Here is a 27,215-nt window from a genome sequence, read left to right as displayed (position 1 = left end):
TGCCTTCCGTTTTTTACTGATTTGAGTTTCGAAGCGCGACACATGGAACAGTGTAGAGAACGAGGCCAGTTTTCATATGTACAAGAGGAACAGGTCCATTTCGTGTTTTCATCGCGATCTGTCTGCTCCGGAAATTGTGGCGATTGTGTGTTTTTGCCTCTGGGTGTACAAATTAGTGGATCATTCGAGATAATCCTGTCGCTACTTGCAGCCTCATAAATGTCTTCGCTAAAAGTTTGCGGTTTTCTAGTTTCTTGCGTAATCACTTGCGGTGGCCTTGGAGCAGAGCACAAAGTACATTTCGGAGAGCGAGGCCAGTTTAGGTATGTACAGTACTTGCAAGCCCACTTTAAACTTTCTTCTTTCTTTGGCATTATGAAAGTAATCTAATAATGACGTTAGAGTCCTTGAAGAATGGGGAGAATGTCTTGAGCGCGCACAATTTAACAAATATCGTCTTCTGAAACCACCACCTTTCCGGGATCTCCGAGACCGTTCCAAGTTCAACTGAGTATTTCCTCGAGCCGTAGAGCCTTCCAAAACGAAAGCTCCGGACATACGTCTCTTGCAAATAGCTTTAAGTTTCATGAAGCCGCTTTTGGTGCTCGTCCGATTGTCCTGAACGACGATAACAAGGCAAAAGTTGCAAATATTTACGTGGCCTACTAAATGGCACGACCGTCGCCATGATGTTTTGAAAGTGAAAAGCCTCATGTAGTGACGTCAACAAACATCTGGCATACTTGTGACCAGGTCCTACTCGGATGGTAACGGACGAAACATTTCTATGGGAGGGGAAGGATAAAAATAAGTCCAATTACCGATGCAAACAATAACAATAACAGACACAACCATTTTAACATTATGGGAGGCGCGGTGGCCTCATGGTTAGTGCGCTCGACTCCGGATCGAGTGGACAATCGGACGAGCACCAAAAGCGGCTTCATGAAACTTAAAGCTATTTGCAAGAGACGTTTGGCCGGGGACATTGTGTTGTGTTCTCTACTCCCACGGTACCTCTCTCCAACCAGGTGTATAAATGGATACTGGCGAAATGATGAGCCCTGCGTTGGACTAGCATCCCATCCAGGGGGGAGTAAAAAAAAATACTCCGACTCCTTAGTCGCTTCATCCCACAGAAACTGGGATAAGCTCCGGCTCTGATGGGCCACTTGGCTGGTAAACAAATTTTACTTTCCTAGCATTCGTTTTCCCTGATTTTTCCCTATTAAATACAAGGTGATTATTGATTTTTTTTTCGTGTTTATGGTGCGATAACGAACCTACATCAGTTGAATACTGTGATTTCCCAACCACTCCCATCCCTCCCTGGAGATCTTTACTGGCCTTCGCGTGAATGCCAGCAAAAACTAATTAAGCCGTTGTCAATAACTTGAGGGTCATTTTCGGCAAAACACCTTCCAAGGTGAGTCGAAAGTCCACTTCCGGTCACGGCCTCCCAAATACTCAGATGAAAATTACTGTTTGATGTAAATAGAGTCATCTTTATTTAAAACACGTGTTTCCTCTTTGCCGAGTTCTTTTGTTTGTTTTGTCAAAACATGACCATTAACAAAAAAAAAAAAAAAAAAGAAAAAAAGAAGGCATATACTGGAGGGTAATAATAGCACATGCCGATAATCAACCCATCATAATCCCCTGAAACAATGCATTAATCTAAGGAGAAGTTAAACGAGACGCAAAAATTTGAACACGCCCGAGAAACAATGCTCTAATTTCCTATCTGGGCGTACTTTATGGCAAAGTTTAAATTTTTGCCGACAAAGAGCCGCCGGAAGGAACAACTTTTAGGCAAGAAACACGGATGAAATACAGGTGCACTTTCCCGTCCGTCCAGCCCTGACTTTAGTTCTGACGACGAAATCGTAAAAATTTTGCACAATGTGGATCACCACGTTTTACTAAACCACGTGCAACGAAGGTGAACAGTAGGGATACTCTATATTTCAAGTGATCGATCTATCCAACAAGAGGCAAAGGTCCAGTGTCAACCTCCCGTCTACTCTGGCACGATTGCTGAATATCATTGTAAAAAATATACATTTTATTTAAGGCGAGTCTTTACTTCCTCTGGCATTCCTCATCCACAAACACGCAGGCTTATCAAGCAACGAGTCGGGGTGATGACCCGATGAAATTCTCCATCATACTTGCCGGGTCATGACACGTGAACTAATTTGTCGCTATTAAAGTGGTACTAAGATCAAAAAATCAAATGTTTTTTTCTTTGGATTTCAAAACTATGTTAACTTAACACTGAGCGACCTAGGTTTTAAGCCTTAATTTCAAAAAGACACTTCTTTTTTTTAACTGGAATTTTCCTATTTAATGGTCCGCCATTACTAATGTTAAAATCTTTATAGAGCTGGTCGAGGAGAAAATGACGTCAAAGACTCACTAGTTTAATAATGCAAAGCGTTTGTATGCGACTGAATTAATATGCAGCACGGGATTAAACGTGTGTTTTGCATACATAATAAACTGCGTTTCGTACACGCTGAAATTTTACGCTATTCAGCGAATGACGTCACTTTTCCCGAGATCTCACCCTCTGAGTTCCAGTCGGTAAGTTTTGAACGTGAGTAATGACGGACCGTGAAATCCAGAACTTACATTCAACGTAACAGCCTTTGGATAACAATTTTGCCAGGCAGGTTTTAAAATCTGAGGAAAAAAAGTACTTGATTTTTTGATCATAGTACTAATTTGAGCACCTGAATTATGCCCTTGCCAGCCTATGTAATATTGACAAAGGGGGGGGGGAGGGGTGGGGGAAACCCATGAGGCCTTTTTTATAGCGAGAGTAGGCGACTACTGAATCAGACGGGAGATGATGACGACATAAGGTCAATTCCATATCCACGTGCGACAAGCACCGCAGTCTACTAATGAACCCTTTAAAGAAAAAAATGAAAAACAACGAGGGCGCCTCTCAAACGAAAACTTTGCAGAATTGACCTCTTTAGCTTGTGCATTTTGTTTTCCCATTTCATACCACGTGATTTTACCTAGGGAAATGTTCTTTTTTTTTTCATAAGTTATGTGTACATATGCACGTGATAAGACGACATTTGAAAGAAACTTTTCCCTGGAGTTACATCACGTGGTCTGAAATGGGAAAACAAAATGCACAAGCTAAAGAGGTCTGGTCTATTTAACATGACGCCTTTATCAATCCACCTCCCCTACCCTCCCGTCATGGTGTGACTCAAGCAGAACCTCGTTCTCAGGGCTTTTTCTCCCTGTGAACGAGGTTGACTCAAGCATTTTTTTTGCTCTGCCTCAAATCAGTCCTCGATCGTTTGGCTCTTCCAGAATACGCGGCAACGAAGGTTCCAAACTAAAAGAATTTCCGACCCTTTCCATTTGTGAAGTCCAATCCATTAGAGATTACGTCCGCGTTTTCCAGAGGGTAGAGCAACTATCCAACAGTAGCAAGTGTCGCCCCTTTTAAAGCAGGCAGAGAAATAGCTCTAACTAGCCGATTTCGAGCTCCGCACTGTAAGTTACTGACCGAGTTTTTTCCGTTGATTTATCTTCTTGCACGCCATCTTGCGTGGCTCCAAAAATGACGATCGCATTACAAAGCTACGAGTTAGGTAAGACTAACGTTATCTAAACTGTGAAACTTTTATGAAGTTCTCAAAGATTAAAAAAAGTTCTCCAAGGGCGAAGTATTGGAAAACGTAGCTCTAAACAATCACGAAAGAAACTTGTTGTGGGGGCTTCATTGATGGATCATTCTGATACTATCGAAATACTCAGACGTCTGTTACAAGATGTAACGTTTGAAGACCAACTCCAGAAACCGCTGCCACTATATTAGCATCACTGAAAAACAAAAGAAAAGTCACGTCAACGAAATGGTCAAAAGTGAGAATCAAAAAACGACTTTGCAAAGTTTCAACCTCTGTGATTTTCGAGAGATGTAATTACCTCTCGCCCCAGACTTCCAGGTCTTGAACATCAGCAACATCCACCATCTCCACGGTGCACTGACGGAAAGAAAGCGCTGATGAGGAGACCTAGGAACAAATTGAAGCCACTAAGCAAAGTAATCAAATGAAGGAAAATCAAATGTCAAGACAATCCCCTGAGGGAAAATATCAGTTTACCCTAGAAACAATGTTGCCAAAGAAAGTCGATAAAGGGGGGGGGGGGGGGGGGGGGTCCCCAACGAAGAAGAAAAACTTTCCAACTGTTGTTCATTGGTTTATGGCTGATTCGAACCCAGTCGTCTCTAATTCTGACACGCCATTGATGAAGGGGATTGTGGGAAGGATAAAGAAAGAGCCTCTTCTCTTTTGCCCTTCCCATTACATCCATAGGGCTTCCTCTGAGAGTCCCTTCTACGCGGATATAAGAGACGACTGAGAAAGTGTCAAGGTTTGTGGGGTTGATACAATAAGAAAAAAATGTTAAGGGTTTCCTTGAAGTGCTTCTTGATAGAGGAAAGAGCGGTGTTCTTAATGTTGTTGTCGGGGAGGGAGGGAGGGGGCCCGGGATTTAAATGAGGTACCTGCTTGTCACTGACCAACTCCCAGACAGCTATCCTCTGATCAACAGACGAGGAAACGATTAAACCATTTGTCAGAATCTTCACGCCTACAAAAGAAATCTAGACTTAGAGCGCTTTCCATTTGACAGAACTGACCGGCCAAACTGGGCATTTGGAAGGATTAACTCTACAACGCTTTCAAGTTAACAATCTTCCAAGACGATATACACTCCTCCAGAAGAATGCGAGGGATTATCATGCCAGTGTTCCTTCAAATTGTTACATTTTCTTTGCAAAATGACAGGCCTGGCCGGCCAGTTCTGAAAAAAAGAAAGCGCCCTTACATTCTGGCGTTTATATTCAACTGTAAGCGTCTCAAAACGCAGTAAATTGAGCTTATCCAGCTAAATCACAATCAAAGATGTTGTCAAGCTGTGATTAATATATCATACATGAAAGACGAGGAGGATTTGTAACACCCAAAAGGAACTTAGAAAAAACAGTGCCAGATGGGATTTGAACCCATCTTTGAAGGTCGTGAGTAACACAGGTACTACGGAACCTAGCCTAAGGAGCAAATGAGCCCAATCATTTTTACCTGTTACCGATGACGTATGAGCTGATGCGCAAGATGCCTCACGTGTTACGTCAACCTTGATGATGTCGTTGTCGAGGATAAAACTAAATTCTACGGCGTGAAGTGCGCTGTCATCTCCTCCGCTGACCATTAAATACTGTCGAGGAACTAAATAGACAATGCATTAACAACAACAACAACAACATGCAACTTCTATCGCAAGACCGAGGGTCAAACATGCAGTAAAGCAGTATTTGGCAATGTAACTTGCATTTAACAACCCTGGCCCGGGTTGCTTGAGGCGCGCTTAATATTAATCATGGTTAAAGACCACGAAAACTGGGAGATTTGTGTACTACCAGAAACCCATAAGAGTTGAAACGTGTAACGCGCGTTAACAGCTTCCGAATATTCAGTGCGAACTGATTGGTTGAATGTTTCAGTGATAAGTACCATATTTGGAAACCCCTCGCTCTTGTTGTTCCAAATATGGTACTTAGCAAATCGAATATTCAGAAGCTTGTTTCCCAGCGCACAAGGGGCCGTTACACGTTTCAACCCTTATGGGTTTCTGGTACTACTTAACCCACAGCGCTAGACTTGCTTCCAGGTACTCGACCCTGGTCGTGAACCTACGCCTAACAAACGGGAAGAGAAAACTAAGGGTACATTTTCTTGCAGACTATTCCCAGATAGGACCAGGCGGAACACTGATTCAGACCCCTCACTGAAGTTTCAAGCTCGCATATAGCCGAGAAAACGTTCTCTACAAATAAGATCAAAAGTTGGTTTTTGATAATGGGGATATCTACGGTTACCCGGAAAAAAACACCTCTCAGAGCAAAGACGCGAACTAACAAACCCACACTTATAAGAGCAAATAGAAGGAGAGAGCTCATAGCACTTGGCCAAATCGGCTCCCCTAGTTGATTTCTCTGAGAACTTTTATCGTTTTATCCGATATACTTTTGACACCTTCTTTTTATTCTGCTCCCGATAACAGAATGAACGGAAACCAAACAATAGGTTACCTTGCCGCACATTTGGAATATTTTGGTAATCGGAATCGGATCTAAATTATAGAATGCTCTGGTTCTCAGACCACTTGTTAATGTTTCGTAAAACTCATCACAACCATTTCTTTACTCCTAAAATGGAGAAGGTATAAACAGGAAAGCTTCATAAGAACGCACCATAACAAGAGCTAAACGGGGCCACCAGGGAGGGAGAAGTCCATTTTAGCAGTTAGCATATTCAAATTTCAATTACATATTTCAAGTTAAATGAAATTGAAGCGCAAGAGTTTATCCCAGATGTACACACAGGAAGCAGGCTATGGATAGCAAGAAAATTGAAATGGATTTCCGCTTGAGGCTCCAATTTCATTTTATCTCGCTATGATGGCGTCCTGATTTTTCCGTTGCGACGAATCCAAGCTCTTTTAGGACGCACTTTTTGGAAAAACTACAATATTGACCAGCGACCCTACTTTCCTCCTCCACTCCTCCGTCCATTCATTGTATTTTCAGCTTTAGTGATGTATCAGGGCGTTAAATGACCGTCTCATAGAGCGAGTTTCAATTGAGTGTCGTAAAACCAAAACCAAAGTAATTAATTTGGCCAATCAAAATGGACGGAGACAATCCAGTAAACCAATCAAAACTCGAAGTAATTACACATAGCCGACGAAAAGCGCGGAAAAATGTGCACGCGCGAGCCACGATTGGTTTGGGTTTCATCACTTCTGATTGGTTGAAAAAGTGGCGCGAGAACTTTGAACCAATCACTGAGTGAAGTAATGAAAAAACAAAGCAATTCGCTAATTACTTTCGACACTCAATTGAAAACCGCTCTAATAGACAATTACTCTGTCCAATTGGGGATCGAGTCCGTCATTTTGTCTCAGATTAGATTGCTCTGCCTTACCTTCCGTCTTGAGAAGCGATAATGCATTGATACCAGACTGATGTGCTTGAAAAACGTGGATGGGAAGGCCAAGAAAAAACCCCACCAGGGGTAGGCACGAGTGGCCGCTTTGCTTTTCAAATAATGTGATTAACATTTCATCATTAGAATCTTTTAAACTGCCTCTTTTTGACTCTTCAAAAGTTTCATTCAATAAAACATGTCCTCCGCACTGAACTCCATCTTCATTTTCGTCTTTCGTTTTTTGGTTTATTTCAGCATTTGACTCTTTGCAAGCGGTGTCGTGGCTAACAAAAGTATGTTGGGTCCAACTACTTTGAAAAATGTTTCCTTTCATGCTGTCATTAGCCATTAAATTATTCCCAGCACAAAAAGAAGTTGTCTTCTCGGAAGCCATATCAAACATTAAAGAAACGCCGCCATCTTGACAAACGCTGTGTTCATTTGATTGGAGAAACGCTTTTCCCTCTGCGACTGTACTCTTAATTACATCAGGATCGTTGCACTTAAAGTTGTAGCGGTCCATCACATAATTTAGCAACAAAGCAGTTATATCCCAACAATAAATTCTTCCTGCAGTGTCTCCCGCAAAAAGGATAACCAGAGGTCCGCTGCTCGCCAGAACTGTCAAGTGATTAACCGTGAGGACACAACGCCCAACGTACTTGGACTGAGCCAAAAGAAAGAATTTGTTTTCTTGTTCATCAAATGCGAAAACCCTAACAACAAAAAAACAAAGCAGTACAGATGATGTTGAAAGTACGAGGACCACCATAGTTAATGAAAGTATTTACAAGGGTTGTGTTCTATTGGGTGAAAACTGTTTTAGGTTGGTTTGTTAGAGCGGTTTTCAACTGAGTGTCGAAAGTAATTAGCGAATCGCTTTGGTTTTGCATTACTTCAATCAGTGGTTGGTTCAAAGTTTTCGCGCCACTTTTTCAACCAATCAGAAGTGAAACCAAAACCAATTGCGGCTCGCCCGTGCACATTTTCCCGCGCTTTGTGTCAGCTATAGCTACGTGTAATTACTTCGAGTATTAATAGGCCATTTCCAAGTTCATGTCTCCCTCATCTTCAAAGCGAGTCTAAGTGCGAAGTTTTTCTTATGAAAATTAGTTTTCATTCATGTGTAAAACAGAGCTAATTACCATCACAAAAACGTCGCACTTAGACTCGCTTTGAAGATGAGGGAGACATGAACTCGGAAATGGCCTATTGGTTTACTGGGTTGTCTCCGCCCTTTTTGATTGGCCAAAGTATTTACTTTGGTTTTGGTTTTACGACACTCGATTGAAACTCGCCCTAATTAACTTTTTTTCTAAACTGTACCCAACTTTGGTTGAAATGGTTAAAAACGACGGGTAGCGTTGGTACACTGATGTCGCGCGTATTTTCCCAGAATTTACTGCCTTTGTAGAAAACAGTGGCAAACGTGATCTATAGGCAACTTTCAAAAAGACCACAATACTCTTTGTTTGCTTTCCAAAATTTTGCATAAGCACTGTTTTTAGTTTCTCTTGAGACTTACAATGGTCCAAAGAAAAAATAAAAACAATGCTTATGCAAAATTTTGGAGGGCAAGCAAAGAGTATTATGGTCATTTTGAGAGTGGTCTATTGCAAGACGATCACAATCTTACATTTTCCCTTTCCTTCCTCATAAAGAATACTCTCGCAGGACACCCAAAGTGACCGTGCATAACTTTAACTTGTTGCCACAGTTTGTCTCAATGAAAGTCGGAAAATAACTCTGTCTAGTTATTGCAATAGCTGAATGTTGGTACCTCTATTTAGTGATTGTCTAGGTGGGGGCGAGTTGTCCGGTTGCTTGAATGAAAGTATAATGATTGGGCAAGATGTACTCTCACATAGACCTCACCTAACAAACCCATCGGAGCATGCTGCCATGACAAAGTACAGTGACTGACATCTGTCGATCAACTGCTCACACGAAGACTGACTTTTAAGCTTTGAAGCATTTAGTGATGTCACAGACATAAACCTAATCTCAGATAACGACAGTAGATCCGATTTCTTTCGCCGCCGCCGATGATTGCTGAAATGAAATGAATATTCCCCAAGAAAAACAATTGGACAGCACGTTGCTTTCTCGCCATGAAAATCATCACTGTTGACGTCTATCACTGAGAGGTCGACGCGCCAACATCTCAAAGATGCGCGTCCGCCACCAGAAAAGAGAAGATAGCCACCATTCTTGGAGTTTCCCCTACAAGGTGAAGCGTACTCGAGTGGGCGTTCAGCTACATTCAACGCTCGAACACTGGAGATGTGTCCATGTGCAGTAAACACTTCTGAGACCACACCAGTAATTCGGTTTGCTAAAAAAAGGTATTGCTAAGGAATCCTCTTTACAACATTTAATAAACAGTGTACCCAACGACATTAATGAGGCGATATGTACTTCAACTTGGACAAGATTAAAATAGAGACTGCCAGTCAGCGGTCTCCCCTCTGAACAGCTCAGGGTTTCTCAATGGGGCTGGTTGTATTTACATTCGTTTTCTTGCAGATATTTCAGTCAGATCTTTCAGCCGGCTAACAGTCTAAGCTTTCCCGTTTTCGGCCACATTCTTTCCTTTTCTGATAATCATTAGGTTTGACAAGCGTTTCTAGTTTATGACGTTGCCTTTGGTGGTGGCCTCCAATAGTCTAACCATGGATTACAAATTTTCCTGCCAGATCACTCTAAAGTTCCACCATCGAACAACCACAAGCACAATATAACAATTAATAGCAAAACACTTCAAACAAAGTCAATTAAGGGATACAAAGCATCAATTTGATATTAGTATCTTCACTTCCAGTGGCAAATACGTCAGTGATACCCCCTGAAATAAAAAAAAGACAACGAAATGTAAAATTCAGGACGATTACAATGCGATGCGCCTTACCCTGGCCACCTAACAAAGTTTTTTACATATTATCCGCCAATCAGGGTGTGCGAATTTGATTAACAGTCACTCCTCCTTGCAATGTTCGCACGGTTTTAAGTTGAACACCATTGCATGGGTTGTGGAGTCGACGTATTTACACCTAGTTGTCAAATGTAGAAGTTTGTTGGGTGGCCACGGTACGCGGGGCGTTACACTGTAGCAGGTGTGTAGAAAAAACACTCTCCTACGGCTTCTACTACCGGAGATTGTTACATTCAGTTTAGTTCGGAAATAGTCCTCACAGGTATACATTATAAAATTACTTATAACAACTGAACTAGTAAGTGCAAGGTCATAGCTTCTACTCCAGTAAATGTACTGAACTGTACAACAAACCTGACTCACTTAAACAAGCTCACTTCGTTGATTACTCAGCGTTTTTCTTCCACATGTTAATCCTCGACAAAATCAGTAAAATCATTTAATCACGCGCTAATTCTTATTATCCCTTCCTTTAATTGTCAATGACAGAAAATTAATATTGCTATAAACCATACGTCCGGTAATGATATAAGGAGTCGTGCAATTTCCGTTCATAAAGAGAAATCGGGAAATTTTCGAATATTCCCGAGTGAACATCGAAACAAAACATCTTTTTATGAATTTTACGACTGAAACATTTACCATTGTCTTCCCTACAATGGTAAGAATTTCTCATTCCGACAGCTTCAGTTCTAGAAACATGGAAGGAAAATTGTCACTTGAATGAAGTTCAATAGTCTAGCTTCCACGACTTGAGTCTTCAACGGAAAACAAGCCGGAATGGTAATCGAAAGGTTATGGGATCGACTTATTTTCGGAGCATTCGGATTTTCTACGAGGATTCTCGAATCATCATCGGAAACGAAACCCACCTCAACCTACCTTCTTGCCCCACAATGGTGTCTATGTAGCAAATGCAGGTTGCTTCGCGCCCATGAAAAGGGGGCTGAAACATAAAAGGGTATGAGCAAGATATTACGAACAAAGTTGGGTTGTTTGGTACAAACAATAGTTATCTCTCAAGACTTTTATAGACCTTATTCATAAATGGCGGCCAATTTATAATTCTTTTGTCGAAGTGCAAATTAGCCTACTAAGCCTCGATACCATACAGTGAATTGAAAAGAATTGTTGCTCTAAACTGAGGCTTGGTAGGCTAATTTGCACGTGGACAAAAGAATTATAAATGTGACCGCCATCTATGAATAAGGTCAATAATAGCCTTAAAAGGAAGAAAACGGTATTACCTTCAACAGAGCTTTTCTGACATCACTGGGAAAGGAAATCTTGTGTATGTGAATTGTGGAATCTTTAATAAAGGAAAGCAACGCTCCAGAGACTGACATATTCTGAAAACACAACATACCATTGCCATAAATATAAAACATAAGCGGCGCATTCTTTCATGTGGAAATATCCTGTTAATATTTTGTCGGTTTAGGAATACACGAGTAAAGGATGAGTGCATGGATTATGCTTTTCTACAAGAACGGGCACCCCCCAAAAATAGCTCTTGCACATGATTGTGCAGGTAGTCTGAAGACGAGCCATTCATGCCGTATGAATGGCTAGTCTTCAGACCACTCGCTCAAGATCTGTTGTTTGCGGCAAACGTTCTTTGGTGCTCCTCACGTGTTCTTTGTGTGACAAATCCCAAGGACTTTACGTGGGAGGCGTTTGCGTGACTACTAAGAACACAGGCACAAAACGGATAGCGCGGACCTGACATTTCTACCGACAGCGCACAATTCTCCCAAGAGTGAACCACGTTCTCTAAAATACATCAATTCTGCTTGGAATGCTACTCCATTGTAACCGAAAAATGGAAGTGATTCCAATAGAACATGATTACGTAAAAGCCAACGCATAGGCTGAAGAGACTGCGCTAATGGCAAAGAATAAGCAATGAAATAGTTTTATTACCGAATGTTCTAAAGCTAGATCCCAGACTCTATGAGCTCCGCCGCATTTTACTCGCCACAAGATTTCATTTCTGCGCACGCTCCACAGTACAAAGTATGCCTATAAAGTGACGGAATAAAAAAGTCAAATTATAAACCTAGCAAAAGACACCCTAACTACTGATGCTTCGAGACAAAGTTAAAACACTTTCGCCCTTGTTTTCCTTCTATAGCAAAAATGGAGGCATTTGAGAAGTAGAAAGAATATACTGAGGATATAATAATCATAAACGAAGAAGCAAGACTCCATACAAACCCTTCCCATCAAAATTATACAAACTGCCGCGAAAATTAAAAGCGACAAGAGGATGTTTAAAATCATACGGTTAATGTTTCGACGAAATTTGAGTTAGACTGCGGTTTATACGAAAAATCTCGGCTCCAGAATTTCTAGAACTGAATTGCTCCTAGTAGATAAACGCTTCTCTCCTATGTAATTTCCCTGCCTTTTCAACACTGTTTTTCTCACAGAACAGCCCATTGGTACGATGATTGATCGAAATGGAAATGATTTTAACACTGCTATCTTAACCACCGGCTTAACGTTGTTTAAATATCAGTTTTTACCAATATTGTGCCTGCCTTGATGGGATGTGTTTTGCCCGATCGTGAATTCGCGATACTCGGGAAAAAAAAAGAGTCCTCCGTTGCAGAAGTCGAACCTACAACTTTCCAATTACTAGCTCAAAATGCGCAACCACTGAGCTGCTGCATAGGAGACTCGTGGAACTAGGCAATTATTCTAGGTTCCCAGACCCACTATACAGTGTTGCCTAGTTCCATGCCTCTATTTTTTCACCACGGACAATCTGCTTTGGATCACGTGGTCTGAGCCAGCCAGCCAGCCAGCCAGCAGTTCTTTTCGGTGACGCCAGCGAAAAGGATTGACGCGCAAGGCCTCGGAAAAAGCCGTACAGGAATCCAGGGACTAGGCAATATACAGTGTACTTCTAGGATTGGAATTGTCAAAATAGAGCATTTTCGCTATTGTACCTGACTTATCTAGCGTTTTTCCTTTAATGTGAATGATAAGCAGGAATCCGTTTAAGTATCAATAGGGCCGTTTATACGAGAGAAAACAAGCCGCGGCTTACTCTGAACGCGGCTTACATAAGACGCGAACACCCCGTATAAATGGTACATACGTTCACGGCTTTCTCAAGCCGCGGCTTATCCTGGCCTGGGAGTTTATACTCGTATAGATAGTTCCTTTCGCGTATTATGTACGCTGCGGCCAGAATAAGCCGCGGCCCTAATGTTTGCATTAAACCTGTTTGTTTAAGGTGGAGTTTCAGTGGGTCAGATTCAACCATACTATTACCTTACATTTAGAGGTTTTTGCCGCCAAACTAAGATTTCATGAGAAACTTAAAAAGTTTGTTTTGAAGCTAAACTATCAAAAAGTTAAACCTCAGCCTTACAGCATGAAAACCAGCAATGATTAGATCTCCACTTTTCGTAAATAACAGCCGTTCTACCCAGTCAAAGCCTTTGAACACCTATAACAGACAAAAAGTGAGCACATAGAATTATTAAATGACAAATGACTTTTATTATTAGTTAATAACCATAAGCCAGTTGCTACCAGGGTTAAGTGAGGGTGTTTTTCAGCAACGTATGGCAACAGGAAGAGGAGAGTATTTCCCCTTCCAGGGAAGTAGTTTTCGCCCAAATTTGTTGTCTCGATAAGGGTTAAGCTACAAAGCGAAACAAATGTGGCTATGTCAAGACAAGTTAACAGGAACTCATCTCAACTCCTGTCCTTATATTCCTTACCATCTAAGTTGCAACAAACCTTGTTTCCACGGTTTTTCTCTTCATGTCGCGATTTACCGGGGATCTTTTCGCCCACAAGCGAACACCCAGTTCGCTGACATCTTAAGTCGTCTCGATAACGGGTTTGTTTGGTCTTCTTACATCCAGTTTTGTTCTATTTTAATCTCATTTCACTGCTGCTAAAATAGCGCTCATAATTGGGAGGATCATTTCAAGACTCTTTCCGCAATTTAAATGTGTGACTTTCATCTTCTGTAAAATCCATTCTCTACCTGTTTACCATGAACTCAAAAAGTGATCAGCTTCCTGTTATAGCTTTGTAGTTTGATTGGTAGAGCACTAGACTGGATGCTAAAATCCCATTCAAGTCGACTGAATTTCTCAGGCTTTCATTTCGCTGCTCCTAAAGTCGCGCTCATAACCCACATGCATGATCATAATTTTCAAGACTTAACTGACACCAACCCTAAATTTAGTGCATAGACCTAATCACTAATTATGAAACAACGAGCGCTGACGAAATCAGGGCAAGGAACACTTTCGTTCAGTCAGTCAACTGAAAGACTTAGTATTCAGAGTTAATAATGTTACCCACCCTCATACTACAAGTGTCAGAGCAGAAGCAACTTCCAGCACCTATATCTTCTAAAAATATTCACCATGCATTAACGAACAAGCCCACCTTTTTGCTGTCGACCACCTCCAACTTGTTGCTGTGGATTCTTAGTTGTCTGTACATTCCATCCCTACCAGCTGAATAAATGGCGTTGTTTTGACAACAAAGATGACTTACTCCTGCTTTGCCGTGAATCAGAGGAAGAGAATGTGTTGGTGCAATCGGCTGAAAAACCACAATTCCGCAAAGAGAGAATTCTAAGGGGGAGTGGATATTGATAGCACACGTTTTAGAAACATGCCTTTCGATTTATGGCAGCCCAAAGATAATGGCAAAAGGGTATTTTCCTTTGAAACAACACTGTAATGACCAGAACCAATTCATAGATGTTTTCGTATGAACCTGCCGATCAATTTGTCTTTCTCTCAATTCTTATCAATTCTTATGATCCTGCAATTGTGACCAACCGTCTGTCTGTCATTCCTTTGGCCTGTCTGTCTTTCTGCTCCTCATGTCATTCTTTTGTTTAACCTATGACTACTGTGTCTGCTATGCAAAGTTTTTCGATGACTTATTGAAGCTTATTGACCAGCCCGTTATTTCACAACTCTCTTTCTTTGGAAGCTAAATGACAGCAATTTACTTGCCTTGCTCTGCTTCTCGTTCTCCAAATATTTCAAAAAAGCAACCCCAAGACCCAGGATTTTCAAAAGGAATGCGAATACGTGGTAAGATTCTAACAGTTAGTCGAGAAAGGACCAGGGGCATTATCCTCCACTATTTTTTTTTAATTTGCGCCTCTTAGAACAGAATGCATTTTCAGGATTTTGGAACAAAATTCCTTCGCTTTTACACGAAAAAAGCTTAGCCGATCCAAGGTTTGTGTTCTGTGGGGCAGGTTTTTAAAGTCATTCCAAAAAAATTTGGGGGGTAATTTTGCAATCAAATTAGCGGTAAATTCACGTGAAATACGTAGCCGCGGGTTCTTACTGAAAATCATAAAGACATGTGAAGAGAATTGGAAAACCTCATACACAGAATCACCTTTTCACTTGGTAAGTCACCGTTTTCGGGATGAAACAAGTGTAATGATCCTTTTCTATCGCCACATACAACTACAAAAGACTTGACAGTCCACACATCTTCACCAACACTCTGTTCCGTGTAAGGGTTTGGAAGGACCACTACAGCTGATGCCCAACGCTGCTTAGACGGCGGTAGGACAAATGAACACAGAGCAGAGACCTCAAATACAGGGTCTCGGTCATGACATACTAAAATGTTCCACCAAGTGATTTGTCCATCCGGTCCGCAAGAGAAGAGGTGACGCCGCGTAAAATCCTGGTTGCTACTCCAAAGTAAGTTGTGAACTTTGCCAGAGTAAGCATCAAGTTCTTTGCAAGGGTGATGGAAATCTGTCCAAAGAGAGAGTTGAAATAATGAGATTCTCAACAGTAAGCCCCTTACATGAAAAATTCTCCTCATTTAAGAACCTCAATTCAAATGTTTCCATGACAAACCCTAAGAAGTGAAAACTACCGGCAAGCTCCAAAGAGTTACTAGGGCAAATTTCCCTTAACTTAAAAATAAATCAGTTGTTTAATTTCTCTAAACGATTAACTTCCACATGAACTACATCATGTAAAAACAAAATAATGAACTAGTTCAACATCTTCCCATGGTCAATCTTTTGCCGAGACTTACAGTATGACATTGTTAATGTTCTTTGAAAATTGAAAAGAAATGGGGTGAGTGAGACTGCCAACTTTGTCTATAAGGAGGGGGAACTTAAGAAAAAGCATAAAGTTCGATAAACCAGCTATCGCTAAGGCCAATTTTGCTTTCTGTTACTCACTCTACGGTAGTAACAGTCCCCGGGGGGGGGGACTCCCATATGGAACAGACGGGGATGCTCGTCGGAAATTTTAAATTTAACCCCTAAAGGAGACCATCTGGGCGTAAAAGTCTGGGTTACCCCCAGCATTTCGCCGGTACCCATTTATACACCTGGGTGGAGAGAGGCACCGTGGGAGTAAAGTGTCTTGCCCAAGAACACAACACAATGTCCCCAGCCAGGACCCGAACCTGGACCACTTGATCCAGAGTCGAGCACACTGACCATGAGGCCACCGCGCCTCCCATCTGGGCGTGGCTCAAGCTTTTTGTGACCCCTAAAGGAGACCAATCTGGGCGTAGCTTAAGCAAATTTTGACCTTGGCAGCTTAAAATATTGGCGCTTTGCCCGGAACACCCTAAGCGAGACCAAAATCCAAAATTTACACCCCTAAGCGAGACGACGAGCATCCCCGTCTGTTTCATATGGGAGTCCCCCTCTCCCCGGGGAGTTTGTCTCCTCGCCCTATTTTTCACGTGACAAAAACATCGAAATCCTGTTACTCGGTCCTTGCCCCTCTAAAATATCACGGAAACGCTTTTTACGAAGGCCAACACAGAGACTAAAAGGCACTGAACTATTTCAAAAGAGAAAACAAATTTTGATTAGGAACCAAAAACTGACCAACTGATTGAAATTCCACAGGGCCCGGTTGTTCGAAAGCCGATTAACCTAATCCAGGGGGGAGTAGAAATACTCCTAGTCGCTTCATGCTAAGGAAACCGGAGATAAGCGCCGGCCTGATGAGCCTTCTGGCTCGTAAGCAGAGACTTTTACGCCCAGATGGTCTCCTTTAGGGGTTAAATTTAAAATTTCCGACGAGCATGCCCGTCTGTTCCATATGGGAGTCCCCCTCCCCCTCGGGGACTGTTACTACCGTAGAGTGAGTAACAGAAAGCAAAATTGGCCTTAGCGATAGCTGGTTTATCGAACTTTATGCTTTTTCTTAAGTTCCCCCTCCTTATAGACAAAGTTGGGGTAACAGTCCTTTCTGGGGGCAACCAGATAGTTAACAATTTCATCCATTTGCTCCCACAAAGGACTGGAACTCACCCAGAAATCATTACAAACCAAATTAGCAAAACAGGCAAGTGCGTGGGACAACGAAAGACAGACTTTAACCAGTAAATTTTTTGTTTAATCATACTTTATAGATGATAAGTACAGTACAATGTAAGGGATACATTTATCAGAGTATTCAAGCTATGGGATTTAACGATGCAACTGAATGCAAACTGCACTCAAGTTTGCCGCTATCTTTTACTCAGCATACACGCTCAAAGCATGACATGGTGGAACACAATTACAACACCGTGTGCAGTAGAGACATACTGAAACAATATGTGCAAACCCGTCCTCGGAGAAAAAAGGGGCAGTCAGTCGGGCAGGAGAATCAGAAAGGCAATGAAAGTTTTCAAGAATGGGTGAAAGAGGGGCTCTTTCACCCGTCCTTGAAAACTTTCGTTGCCTTCTCTCCTGCCCAGACTGACTGCTCCTGGGTCTCCGAGGATGGTGCAAACCAAACACAAATACATGTACTTATGTACCCATCTTTGAAGTTTCAATTTGTGAGTAGAATAAACATAAAATGTAGGTCTACCATTCCTGGCAACCTCAAATACTGTACATCCAAAAAAGCAAGTACTTAGATGCACAAGGACTTTGATAACCATCAAGAAGGCCCCCCCCCCCCTTGTAACAAATGCTTGGATTTTTAAAGGAACACTTCTTCTTGGACATCCAATTTATGTTGGTGCACAACTAATAGCTAAAGGTCTCTAAGCTTACCAGTATCTTGGAGTTTTATTTTGCCCTGTAAATTCCCAAAAGCAATGATCTTGTGGCAAGGAGACAAAGCAAAAACACTGTAAGAGGAGTATGCTGCATCTTTGAGCAACAAAGTCCAATGGTCCTTGAGATTCAAGGCATTATTTGCGGTTGAACATGAATCATCCTGCTCTACAGTCACATTTGCGTTCATTAGCCAACCAAACTTGTATAAACACCTATGTAAAATACATTAGATTTTTGATGATCATGAAGAGCTGGTGATGATAAAAAATCTTAAGTAAAAAGAGTAAGTGGGTAGGGGACAAGTTGTGCATATCACAGGATAGGAATAGCGCCCACCCCTGCTGTAAGGTACGGTAGACGCTAAAGGAAAAAAGAGCCTTTGGGTTGCCTTTGACTGCAGTCGGTCTACTTGGATGGGTAGACTTAACTGATCAGAGTGTAATGTGAAGTGCTAAGTTGCTACCTCATATGAACCATGTGAGCATTAGCCCTACTGATGGAAATGGGCCCACACAAGGACAGAGAAAAACTCTGACCAGGGTGGGAATTGAACCCACAACCTTCTTGGGTGGGTAGGTTGAACATAATCAGCAGATTCTGATCTTGGTGATTACGAGTCTTCCAAGATTTCCCAAAAAAGCAGAATGCCACTGTAATGCTAAATGAAGTCTCTTATCCCTACTCTGCTTTAATTGTGGCAAGTTTAATATTAATCTAAGATTTTTCCTTGCAAACTGGCGATAAGAAAATAAAGAAAAAAAGACAAAAATTAATAAAGAAATGTTTTGGCCAGATCCTGTTATTGTTAAGGTATCTTGTGTGCTTAGACCTAACACTCACAAGTCTCCTTGGAGTCCCTTTTCAAAACTATATCATGGTTTAGTCTTTTAAGATTAGTTAAAAGCTTTTCTAGTCTTGATAACCTGAATTCCCCCTATGTAAATGGTTAAAGAACCTATCTGTGCTCTAGAATGCTATATATGTGATGTAGCATATTATTTTAAACAGATCAAAGGAAAAAAAAACCTCACCCTTCATTTGTCATAACCAACAAATTGGTCTGGTCGAGAAGGCAGACAAATCTTGGATAGTCATCTTTTTTAGAATTTAGTGGGCTGCTTTTGCTACGATTTGAGTTATTTAAAGATGGCAAGCAAACTTCCTTGGCAGCCTTTCTACTGCCAACATCAGGACTGCACAGGGGCCATAGTCTAATGCTCCCATCTCCACCACCAGTAGCAATGAGATCTTCCGTTTGATTGACAGCTAGACTCCAGATGTTACGACCTGAAATGTGTTCAACCAAGTTTACTTATAAAATAATTAATGACATAATAGTTTCAACCCAAGAATCTTAAGCTTGATAGAGTTTATCACGGCACTAGATTACATGTACAGCTAGAGCTTCATTATGCAGTACAGGGCCATAAGCATGTTAATGCGGGTGTCTTGAAAACAAAGACCCCCTATGACCCCCTAAGACCCTAAGACTTTAAAATGAAGAAAGTAACCCAAAATCCTCAATTTGGCTAACCCTAGGCCTAAAGTTGGGTTTTAGGCCTAGGGCTAGCCAAAATGAGGGTTTTGGGTTACTTTTCTTCATTTTTGAGTCCTAGGGTCTTAGGGGGTCTTATGGGTCTTTGTTTTCAAGACACCCATGTTAATGCAGTACAAAGTCATACACATAGTATGTGCACTATGATTGGTCAATTAAGTTGGTTGCAATCTACAGCATGGCCTGCTTGACTTGAATATGTGGTTTCCCCACACAATTTGGTTACTAAAAGATATTATCATAGTAACCCACTTTCCTGGGTCATCCAGTAAATTACAGCTCCTATTTTTGTGTATCATAATTATTGTTTCCTAAACCAATCACAAGAGCAGTTGTAATAGCCTCATCCTGTCCCAAAACATAAGCTGTAACGGTTGATAGCAGTATGGTCCTCAAAGTTGGTTAGTGAGAGGAACCAATGTACATGAAAGTACGTGCAATGATGAGATGTACACAAATCTATTGTTGTAAGCAACCATCTTTTTACCCACTAACTCCTGGGAGTAAGACTTAACCGATTTTAATCTCTAACACCAGATGGTTTTAGGGGCATCATGGAGCATCATGGGACACCTGAGGACTGAATGGGTTAACCTCGTTTATTTCAAATTTCAAACAATGGATTGCAAGAAAGTGGCTATACCTGTATGCCCTTTGTAAACCTTGACAATATTTCCTTCATAGTCCCAGACATTACACACCAAATCTTCTCCAATACTAACAAAGCCTGATTTCAAAAGCTTGGCATCCCAAACACGAGCGGAATGACCATACAGCACTGTCTGTAGCTCAACAAGGCCATTTGAGTCAAAAGTCTGCATGTTTGAAATTGTCCATAGTCGTATGCTTCTGTCATCTGAAACAGAACTTAAGAGTGTTCCTTGTTTGTTGAAATTTATAGCGAATATGACACCTTCATGGCCTGTGAGTCTCTGCACAACAGAAGTCTTGTTATGCTCATCTTTTTTGCCTTGCACTTTCCACAAGAGAATTTGATTGAATACAGTCCCAGATGCAAGGAATAAATTATCTAAATATGATCCAAAAAACTTGGCAGAATATCTTTTCCATAAAATTTAGTATCTGTTAAGGAAATCCAATTATGTAATGAAGGACATTAACTGAGAAAAAAAAAAGAAAACTAATCAATATTTTCAGTGACATGCACACTTTCTTAATAACCATCCAACTTGCACAGGAAGTCCCATATTAGGCTTATTTGAGGTAATGTTTTGAGCAATGGAAACTCCTGGGTTTTGTTAGCTTAAGAAAAAGCTCTTTTGATACAAACAGCAAAAACATTAAAGTTACTGTATCAACAAAATTGTGTTTTTAAGCTATGTATTGACAAAGGCATTTGGGTGTGATACAGTGAAATCCCAATTTCCTAACTGCAGATGAATCAGAGAAAGATGAATTTTCAGGGTTATTTCCATATTATCGTAGATACTTAATCAAGGAATGAGCTATGTCCCTGTAATGAGCTAAAATTAGTAAACAATAATTTGCAGCTCTGAGGGCACTGCATCATACCTGCAGTACAAAGGTTAAAAACTTGTTGCTGAGCAAGTTGAAACTTTTACTTGTGCACTCTGAACCAATCAAAACTTCCTTGCTGAACAAGTTGAAACTTTTTGTTTTGCACTCTGAACCAATCATAACATATTTATAATCTTACAGTATCTTCATTTTTTCCCTGCTCTAATTAAAACTTCATCGTTGCCAAGCAGAAACTTGATATTATTTTGTACATTTTAAAATTAGCTTTTAAAACAAAGGAAAACCATGCATGGGTCTTTTTGCAGTTTATTTCTGCCTTTAAGGCCATGTGAGTCATCATTTGGGCTGTCATGCAGTGGACTAAAAACATTGCATTACAATGCACAACAGATGTTTGACGCTCACCAAACTTTTCACCCCGATCCTCTTTTGTCTTGTAAGTCATTTAAGTAGGCCATTGTTGGTCACTGTAGCTCATCGTAGGTCATTCCTTGTTTTAGTATCTATGCTTCCATAATTATATACTTTCCAGTTCGTATGCTCAAGAATAGTAGTTTCCAGAAGGACTTTCAAATGCTTTACCACAATTATGGATGGCTATAACTGAATCTTGGCAAATAAAAAAACAAAACTAAGGATACAATATACAAGACTCTTCACACTGTGCAATGAGCCGTTTCTTGTTTTTCTGCCACTCCCAACACCAAACAGCATTATGAGCTGTTGCTATAGCAACATGCATTGGAACATCCCTTTTATCGTACAGCCAATGAGCATCCCAGATCAGATCAGGGAGGTCGATAACATCTGTTGCAGCACTAATGCTATAAATAAAAACAAAAAGTGTTAAGGACGGTGCCCACTGTTACTATCATGCACATAATTATGTTCTGTGCATCTCAAGATATTGGGGTTTCCTGTAGGTGGTGCTTACTAATACAAGGGTATTTTTACACAGTTTAAAACTATGTGGAGAAAGCAGAACTTAGCAAGTGCTCTTGGTATCCAAGAAGAAAATTGGTGGTGCCGGTAACCACCCATTTTTCAGAGATAATTAAGCTTCAGTTTGGAAAAGAACACCATACATTGCTTTGCACTCTAAAGCTTTTTACAAATATTGTTGATTATAATTATCTTTGAAAAATGCATGGTTACCCCCAATTTTCTTTTTGGATTTAAATAACACTTGTTGAGATCTGCTTTTTCCGCATAGTCAGTAAAATTTGCAAAAATACCTTTGAATTAGTACGCACCGTCCTTAATATACAGGAGATTTATTAAGATTTTACTCAGGATCTCATCAGGGTTTTACCACTGAGCATTTTCTCATGCTTTTGATTAAATAACAGGTGTAGTTAACACGAAAACACCTTGGCATACATGTGTAGTCATGTAATAATAATAACAATAATAATGATAACAATAATAATGATGATGATGATGATGATGATGATCATAATAATAATAATAGAATTTTAATTTCAAACGATAAAGCTAGTTTAAAGCTGAATAGCTTGTGGGGTCGTACACAAATGAAATGAAATCAAATCAAATTAATACATGTACAGCTGTATATCAAATCATTTTGGTTTTTGACTAGAGGGGAAAAGCAGAGTACCCGGAGAAAAACCTCTTGGAGCACAGAAGAGAACCAACAAACTCAACCCACATAATTATGACGCCGGATCTGGGAATCAAACCTGGGCCACATTGGTGGGAGGCAAGTGTTCTCACCACTGGGACATCCCTGCTCATGTACACTACAACAGAATTTGCCCAGGGCCAAGGCTAATGAATTCCCGTATTACTTAAGCCTACAAAACTAACATAATGCTGCCATTGATATTTAATATTTGTAATTTCTCAGCCCTGAAGTTGAAAACAATTGGCATACACCACATTAAAAAACGTCCACAGTTATTGACAGACAGTAACACAAGCACCGGTACTAAGGATTTGTTTTTGAGAGAGACCAAAATGGGTGACAAAGCCCCTTTATATTAAATAGGCCATATTCGTATTCTCACGTATTGCAGTGGAAAGGAGAGGCTGATGCGGGGAATCTTTTCAGATGCAAATAATTTCCCCCCACATAAGTCTTCACCGCATGTTCATTCCAGTCCAACCATGAGAATACTAATAAGGTCAATTGGAACCCTCGAAAATCAAGGGTAGAAATATAAAAAATTAAGTTTCTGAGCAAATCCCTTAATACTAGAATAAGGAGGTTTTCATTAATTAGCACATGGGGGGGGGGGGGGGGAGGGGGGTGTTGGCAAAATTACATGGAAAGTCCTTCATACATTACCCAACCCCATCTTTAGCAAAGGGAGGCGAAAATCAAGCTACTAGGGTAGGGTTAAGGGTAACAGTGGACCAAGACATACTTCAGGTGAAGGTAGTGCCGATAATTCATGTGAGTCTCCTGACTCACACTATACTGACCTCAATGAACTACACTCCCAAGAATCATCCTCCTGCAGCTTTAGTGACGCAGAATACAGTGTAGGCAATCACTTTTAAACTGTCCGAACTAGACAAATACATCAAGGGTCATACAATATCTGCATCACCACAACGGTTGCAACGATGTGTATGAATTATTACAAGTAGGGAAAATTTGAATGCAGCAATTGTTGAGTTGTACTCCCTTATTCTATTCTTGTAGTTCAGTTGTACACGTCATGACTAGTCTTGAGTAGAAGCATAGGTGGTAGGCTAAATTAGTGGCAAAAGAAAAGACTTTGTACCTTTGCTTCATTCAGCCTTGAAGTTGGCAGAGTGAAGTGGGAGAGCCAACAAAGTTTTAAGCAGGACATACAACCGTACTTCGGACTAATGAAAGCTGACCATACCTTTTATCATTTCCTTCCAAGCGAACAATTCTGATAACCTTTTGTCCAAAAATTACCACAAGGTTTTTGTGTTTTTCTTCAACTGTATTTTAAAAGACACACATTACCAAGTTATTAAGATACCAGTAGTTATAGGTATAAAAGTAAAACAATAAAGCTAACTGCGCTCAAAGCTATTGAGATCAAACATAGCAGTTTTGGAGCAAAAACCCCAGGAGGTTCCCCCTTCAGTCAAAATCACACAGGGACCAACTTTTTTTGTGGTAGGTTGAGTCATGTGACTGCTGAAAAAAGTGGTGTCATGCAGTGAAGCCACCAGAAGGAGAGGACAGGAAAGGAGAGCTCTCGCATTCCCAACTTTCTATTGCTTCACCGATTGCTGTCTGGTTGCAAGATTTTCCCTGCAATGAAAAACTGGAGATGGACAACTTGTGATTTTTTAATAATTCTTTCCCCACCTCTGATTCCATGTATCCTTGATTTTGGTAAAACGTTTTTGTTATCTAACAGAGTGCCATTTGTTGTTGAGTGTAATTCAAGGTATGGCCCATTTCCTACAGAAAAGGAAAAAAAGTGCAGTTGTCATTTACCACTTCATTACCATGAACTAAGTTGATCTCTTTGAAAAATTCCAATCAAGCTAATTAAGATTACTGAAAATTTATCTGGTAACTACATGTATTTCTGTGAGCCACAGGAAAAAAGCCTGTTGTCAAGAAGCACACCCTCCCCACTCCCATTATAATCATGACTTTCACTCCCTGACAGGTGGAGTGGAGAATCAGACCTTTGCCTATGAATAGGATGAAGAATTTTGAACTAGAAAAGTCAGATTTTTCTGGATGTCTCATTTTGTCTAATACTCAAGCCACCCAATTCATATGGAGGAATTTAATTAAAGTGATGTTTGCACATGACTTGACAGAATTTTTAATTAAAGATATCTACTCAAGATAAAATTAATAGTATTTAAATATACAGCCTTGTAAGCTCAACATAGTCAGTTTTGATCCAGGGCATCAGTTTCTTTGTCTTAGCAGTCAACCAAGCAAAAGTAATACAAAAGAAGAGAGGTCTTTTCTAGCAGAAGGAAGTGCTTTGGGGCTGGACAATCTGCAAGCCAGCGAGCCATGCAAGCCACATGAATTTTGCATTTAAGTCTAAGCACCCATTTTAAAACAGTTAGCTTTCAATAACTGTGTGACTCGCATGTTGGCTTGCATGGCTTGCAGCCATGGCTCGCATGACTCGCATGGCTCGCTTAGTAGCTTGCACATTGTCCTAACTTAAGTGCCTTAATTTTTAACCCATTCACCCCTAAACCGGCCATACTTAGTATTTTACTCTGTCTAATGCCAGATGATTTTACTCATCAATGGGGAACCCCCAGGAGTCAATGGGTTAACCTGCTAAAATCAGTGATAAGGACTGGTTGCTAAAATTAGTGCTCTGATTTAAGCATTAAAACTGTTGCTTTGTAGCAGCAGGCTCAGTTGGCCAGTGCGCGGCTTTCAGAGCGAGTTCCCCGGTTTGATCTTCGGTGACTTAAACGTCTGTTTCGACTTTCCTCTGATCCGTGTAGCTATAGCTTTAAATACCCTTAAAACGGAGCACTGACAGAGGGAGGGCGGTAAAGGGTGCACCGTCGGCTTCTATTGATACCAGCCTCGTAGTTGAAGGAACTACCAACGTTAAATAAAGTTACTTTACCTTTTTACCTTTACACCAAGATAAAATAACCCGAATCAAATGCATTTGGGTGATAAGTCCAGGACTTCAGGCAATAAAGATAAACGATCATACAGTAATTTGAGTATCCTAAGCATTCATAAAAGCTAACCTTAGGCCTAAAAACTTTTGTTTAGGCCTAATCAGGCCTAAGGTTAGCTTTTATGAATGTTTAGGATACTTTCTGTATTGGTAAAACAATGACCTGTGACCTGTGCCATGTGACCTGTGTTTTGTACCTGCCGTATACAAATCCTTATGTTTATTTCCCAGAGCCTTGAGATGATACCTTTTGTTTAGGACTCAATTTTAATATATCGAAATTGGTCTATTTCGAAGATACAGATTATGTCCAGAGATCTATGCACATAATTAGATATGAGCGAATTTTAATAAGCGTCACGAAGTGTCCCCTTGCTCTTTTTCCCAACTTCAACATCACTTCGTCTCGGAACACAGTCAAGAGGCCTTTTGCAACTAACGATCACATGGTACAAAATCCGCCACGCTGGAGGGCAAGCTCATTATTATTCCCCCACTGGGACATTAAAACAAAGGCAAGTCAAGCTTGACTGGTTCAGGTCTCTTTATTTAATGTCCCAGTGGGGGAATAATAATGAGCTCGCCCTCCAGCATGGCAGATTTTGTACCATGTGATCGGTAGTTGCAAAAGGCCTTTTAACGTCACAAAGTGTCCTCCAAATGCTGCTTTTCAAGTAAGGATAAACAGCTGCATTTACCCTATTAGGCTAAAAATAACGCTAAGCATTACCCTAACCTTATTCTTTGAAATAGGTAGCAAAGGCTTAGACTTAATGGATGTCAAAATTGGGCGTGAATCTAATTGCGTGCATCTCTGGACATAGGAGCCTCGTGGATCCACAGCTACTTTGACAATGTTATGGCGAAATTCATGATCAATAACAGGACAGACGAATGAAAAGCCGACATCAAATTAATTTTGTTAATTCGAGGTCAGAGACCATAAGAGAATTCACTCTCACCTGAAAAAAGTAGATCTGATCCTAAAAACTCAGTACTTGTCACTGGAGAAGTAAGATAGTTCTTTTCCCATTTCCAGGGAAAGGAAGTTGTCATTATGCGGCCAGTTAAAGGAAAGAAAACCAAGAAATCTCTATTTACAACACTTTAGCCATCTTGGATAGTACTGTACTTTCCAGTTTTCTCACGGCCAGCATGGCCAATTACAGCCCTTGTCCGCAGGTCCCCCACCCAATCTCTTCTCCAAATCAACTATTATCGTTAACTCGTAATTTTTTTGCTTGGAATTAACTATTATCGTTATCATGTGTACAATCCAACTAATAATATGCTTGTATAAAAGTTCTTATCCGAACGCGGCTCCGGGCTCTTTCATCGTTATTTGGCCAGCGATTTCGACTTCCTTTGTTCGAAGGGCTTAAATTCCTTATCATGCATGGTGCATGTATAACACCAGACATTTCACAACGAACTTGATCTTCATTTTGTGCTCACCCTGCAAGCAGTAGCCTCCCACGCAGACACTCACGTTCGTGAAGGAGGAACGCGTGACCAGAAGTGTCTGCGTGGGAGGTTG

The 27,215-nt window shown here is 40.7% G+C and overlaps 2 protein-coding genes across 3 annotated transcripts in view; both read right to left on the bottom strand.

Moving 5' to 3' along the window:
* LOC138006719 (ubiquitin thioesterase zranb1-B-like) overlaps positions 1 to 697 on the bottom strand; it is a 9,970-nt gene extending 9,273 nt beyond the window's left edge. Inside the window, exon 1 of the mRNA XM_068853218.1 lies at positions 1 to 697. This exon is cut by the window's left edge and continues 812 nt beyond it. Within this exon, the coding sequence (XP_068709319.1) occupies positions 1 to 374 (374 nt within the window). The 5' untranslated portion in view covers positions 375 to 697.
* A 114-nt stretch (positions 698 to 811) lies between these two features.
* Positions 812 to 27,215, bottom strand: LOC138006718 (tRNA (34-2'-O)-methyltransferase regulator WDR6-like). 2 transcript variants are annotated; one of them, XM_068853216.1, is made up of 20 exons: positions 26,641 to 27,215; positions 24,367 to 24,462; positions 23,909 to 23,990; positions 21,695 to 21,877; positions 20,197 to 20,615; positions 19,030 to 19,285; positions 17,993 to 18,210; positions 15,355 to 15,725; positions 14,377 to 14,535; positions 13,340 to 13,417; positions 11,881 to 11,979; positions 11,205 to 11,306; positions 10,840 to 10,903; positions 9,811 to 9,870; positions 8,901 to 9,360; positions 7,023 to 7,741; positions 5,118 to 5,264; positions 4,541 to 4,626; positions 3,958 to 4,046; positions 812 to 3,852 (listed from the first exon to the last, which is right to left on the bottom strand). In XM_068853216.1, exons 1-20 carry the CDS (start codon positions 26,732 to 26,734, stop codon positions 3,783 to 3,785), a joined length of 3,852 nt encoding a protein of 1,283 aa, XP_068709317.1. In that variant the 5' UTR covers positions 26,735 to 27,215; the 3' UTR covers positions 812 to 3,782. The 2 variants fall into 2 exon arrangements, with proteins under 2 accessions (XP_068709317.1, XP_068709318.1); XM_068853217.1 differs by lacking the exons at positions 23,909 to 23,990; positions 24,367 to 24,462; positions 26,641 to 27,215 and adding an exon at positions 23,499 to 23,583.

Source organism: Montipora foliosa, chromosome 6 (assembly GCF_036669935.1).
Source record: "Montipora foliosa isolate CH-2021 chromosome 6, ASM3666993v2, whole genome shotgun sequence".
In the NCBI taxonomy this organism is placed as follows: Eukaryota; Metazoa; Cnidaria; class Anthozoa; order Scleractinia; family Acroporidae; genus Montipora; species Montipora foliosa.
This window is presented reverse-complemented; position numbering and strand designations above follow the sequence as displayed.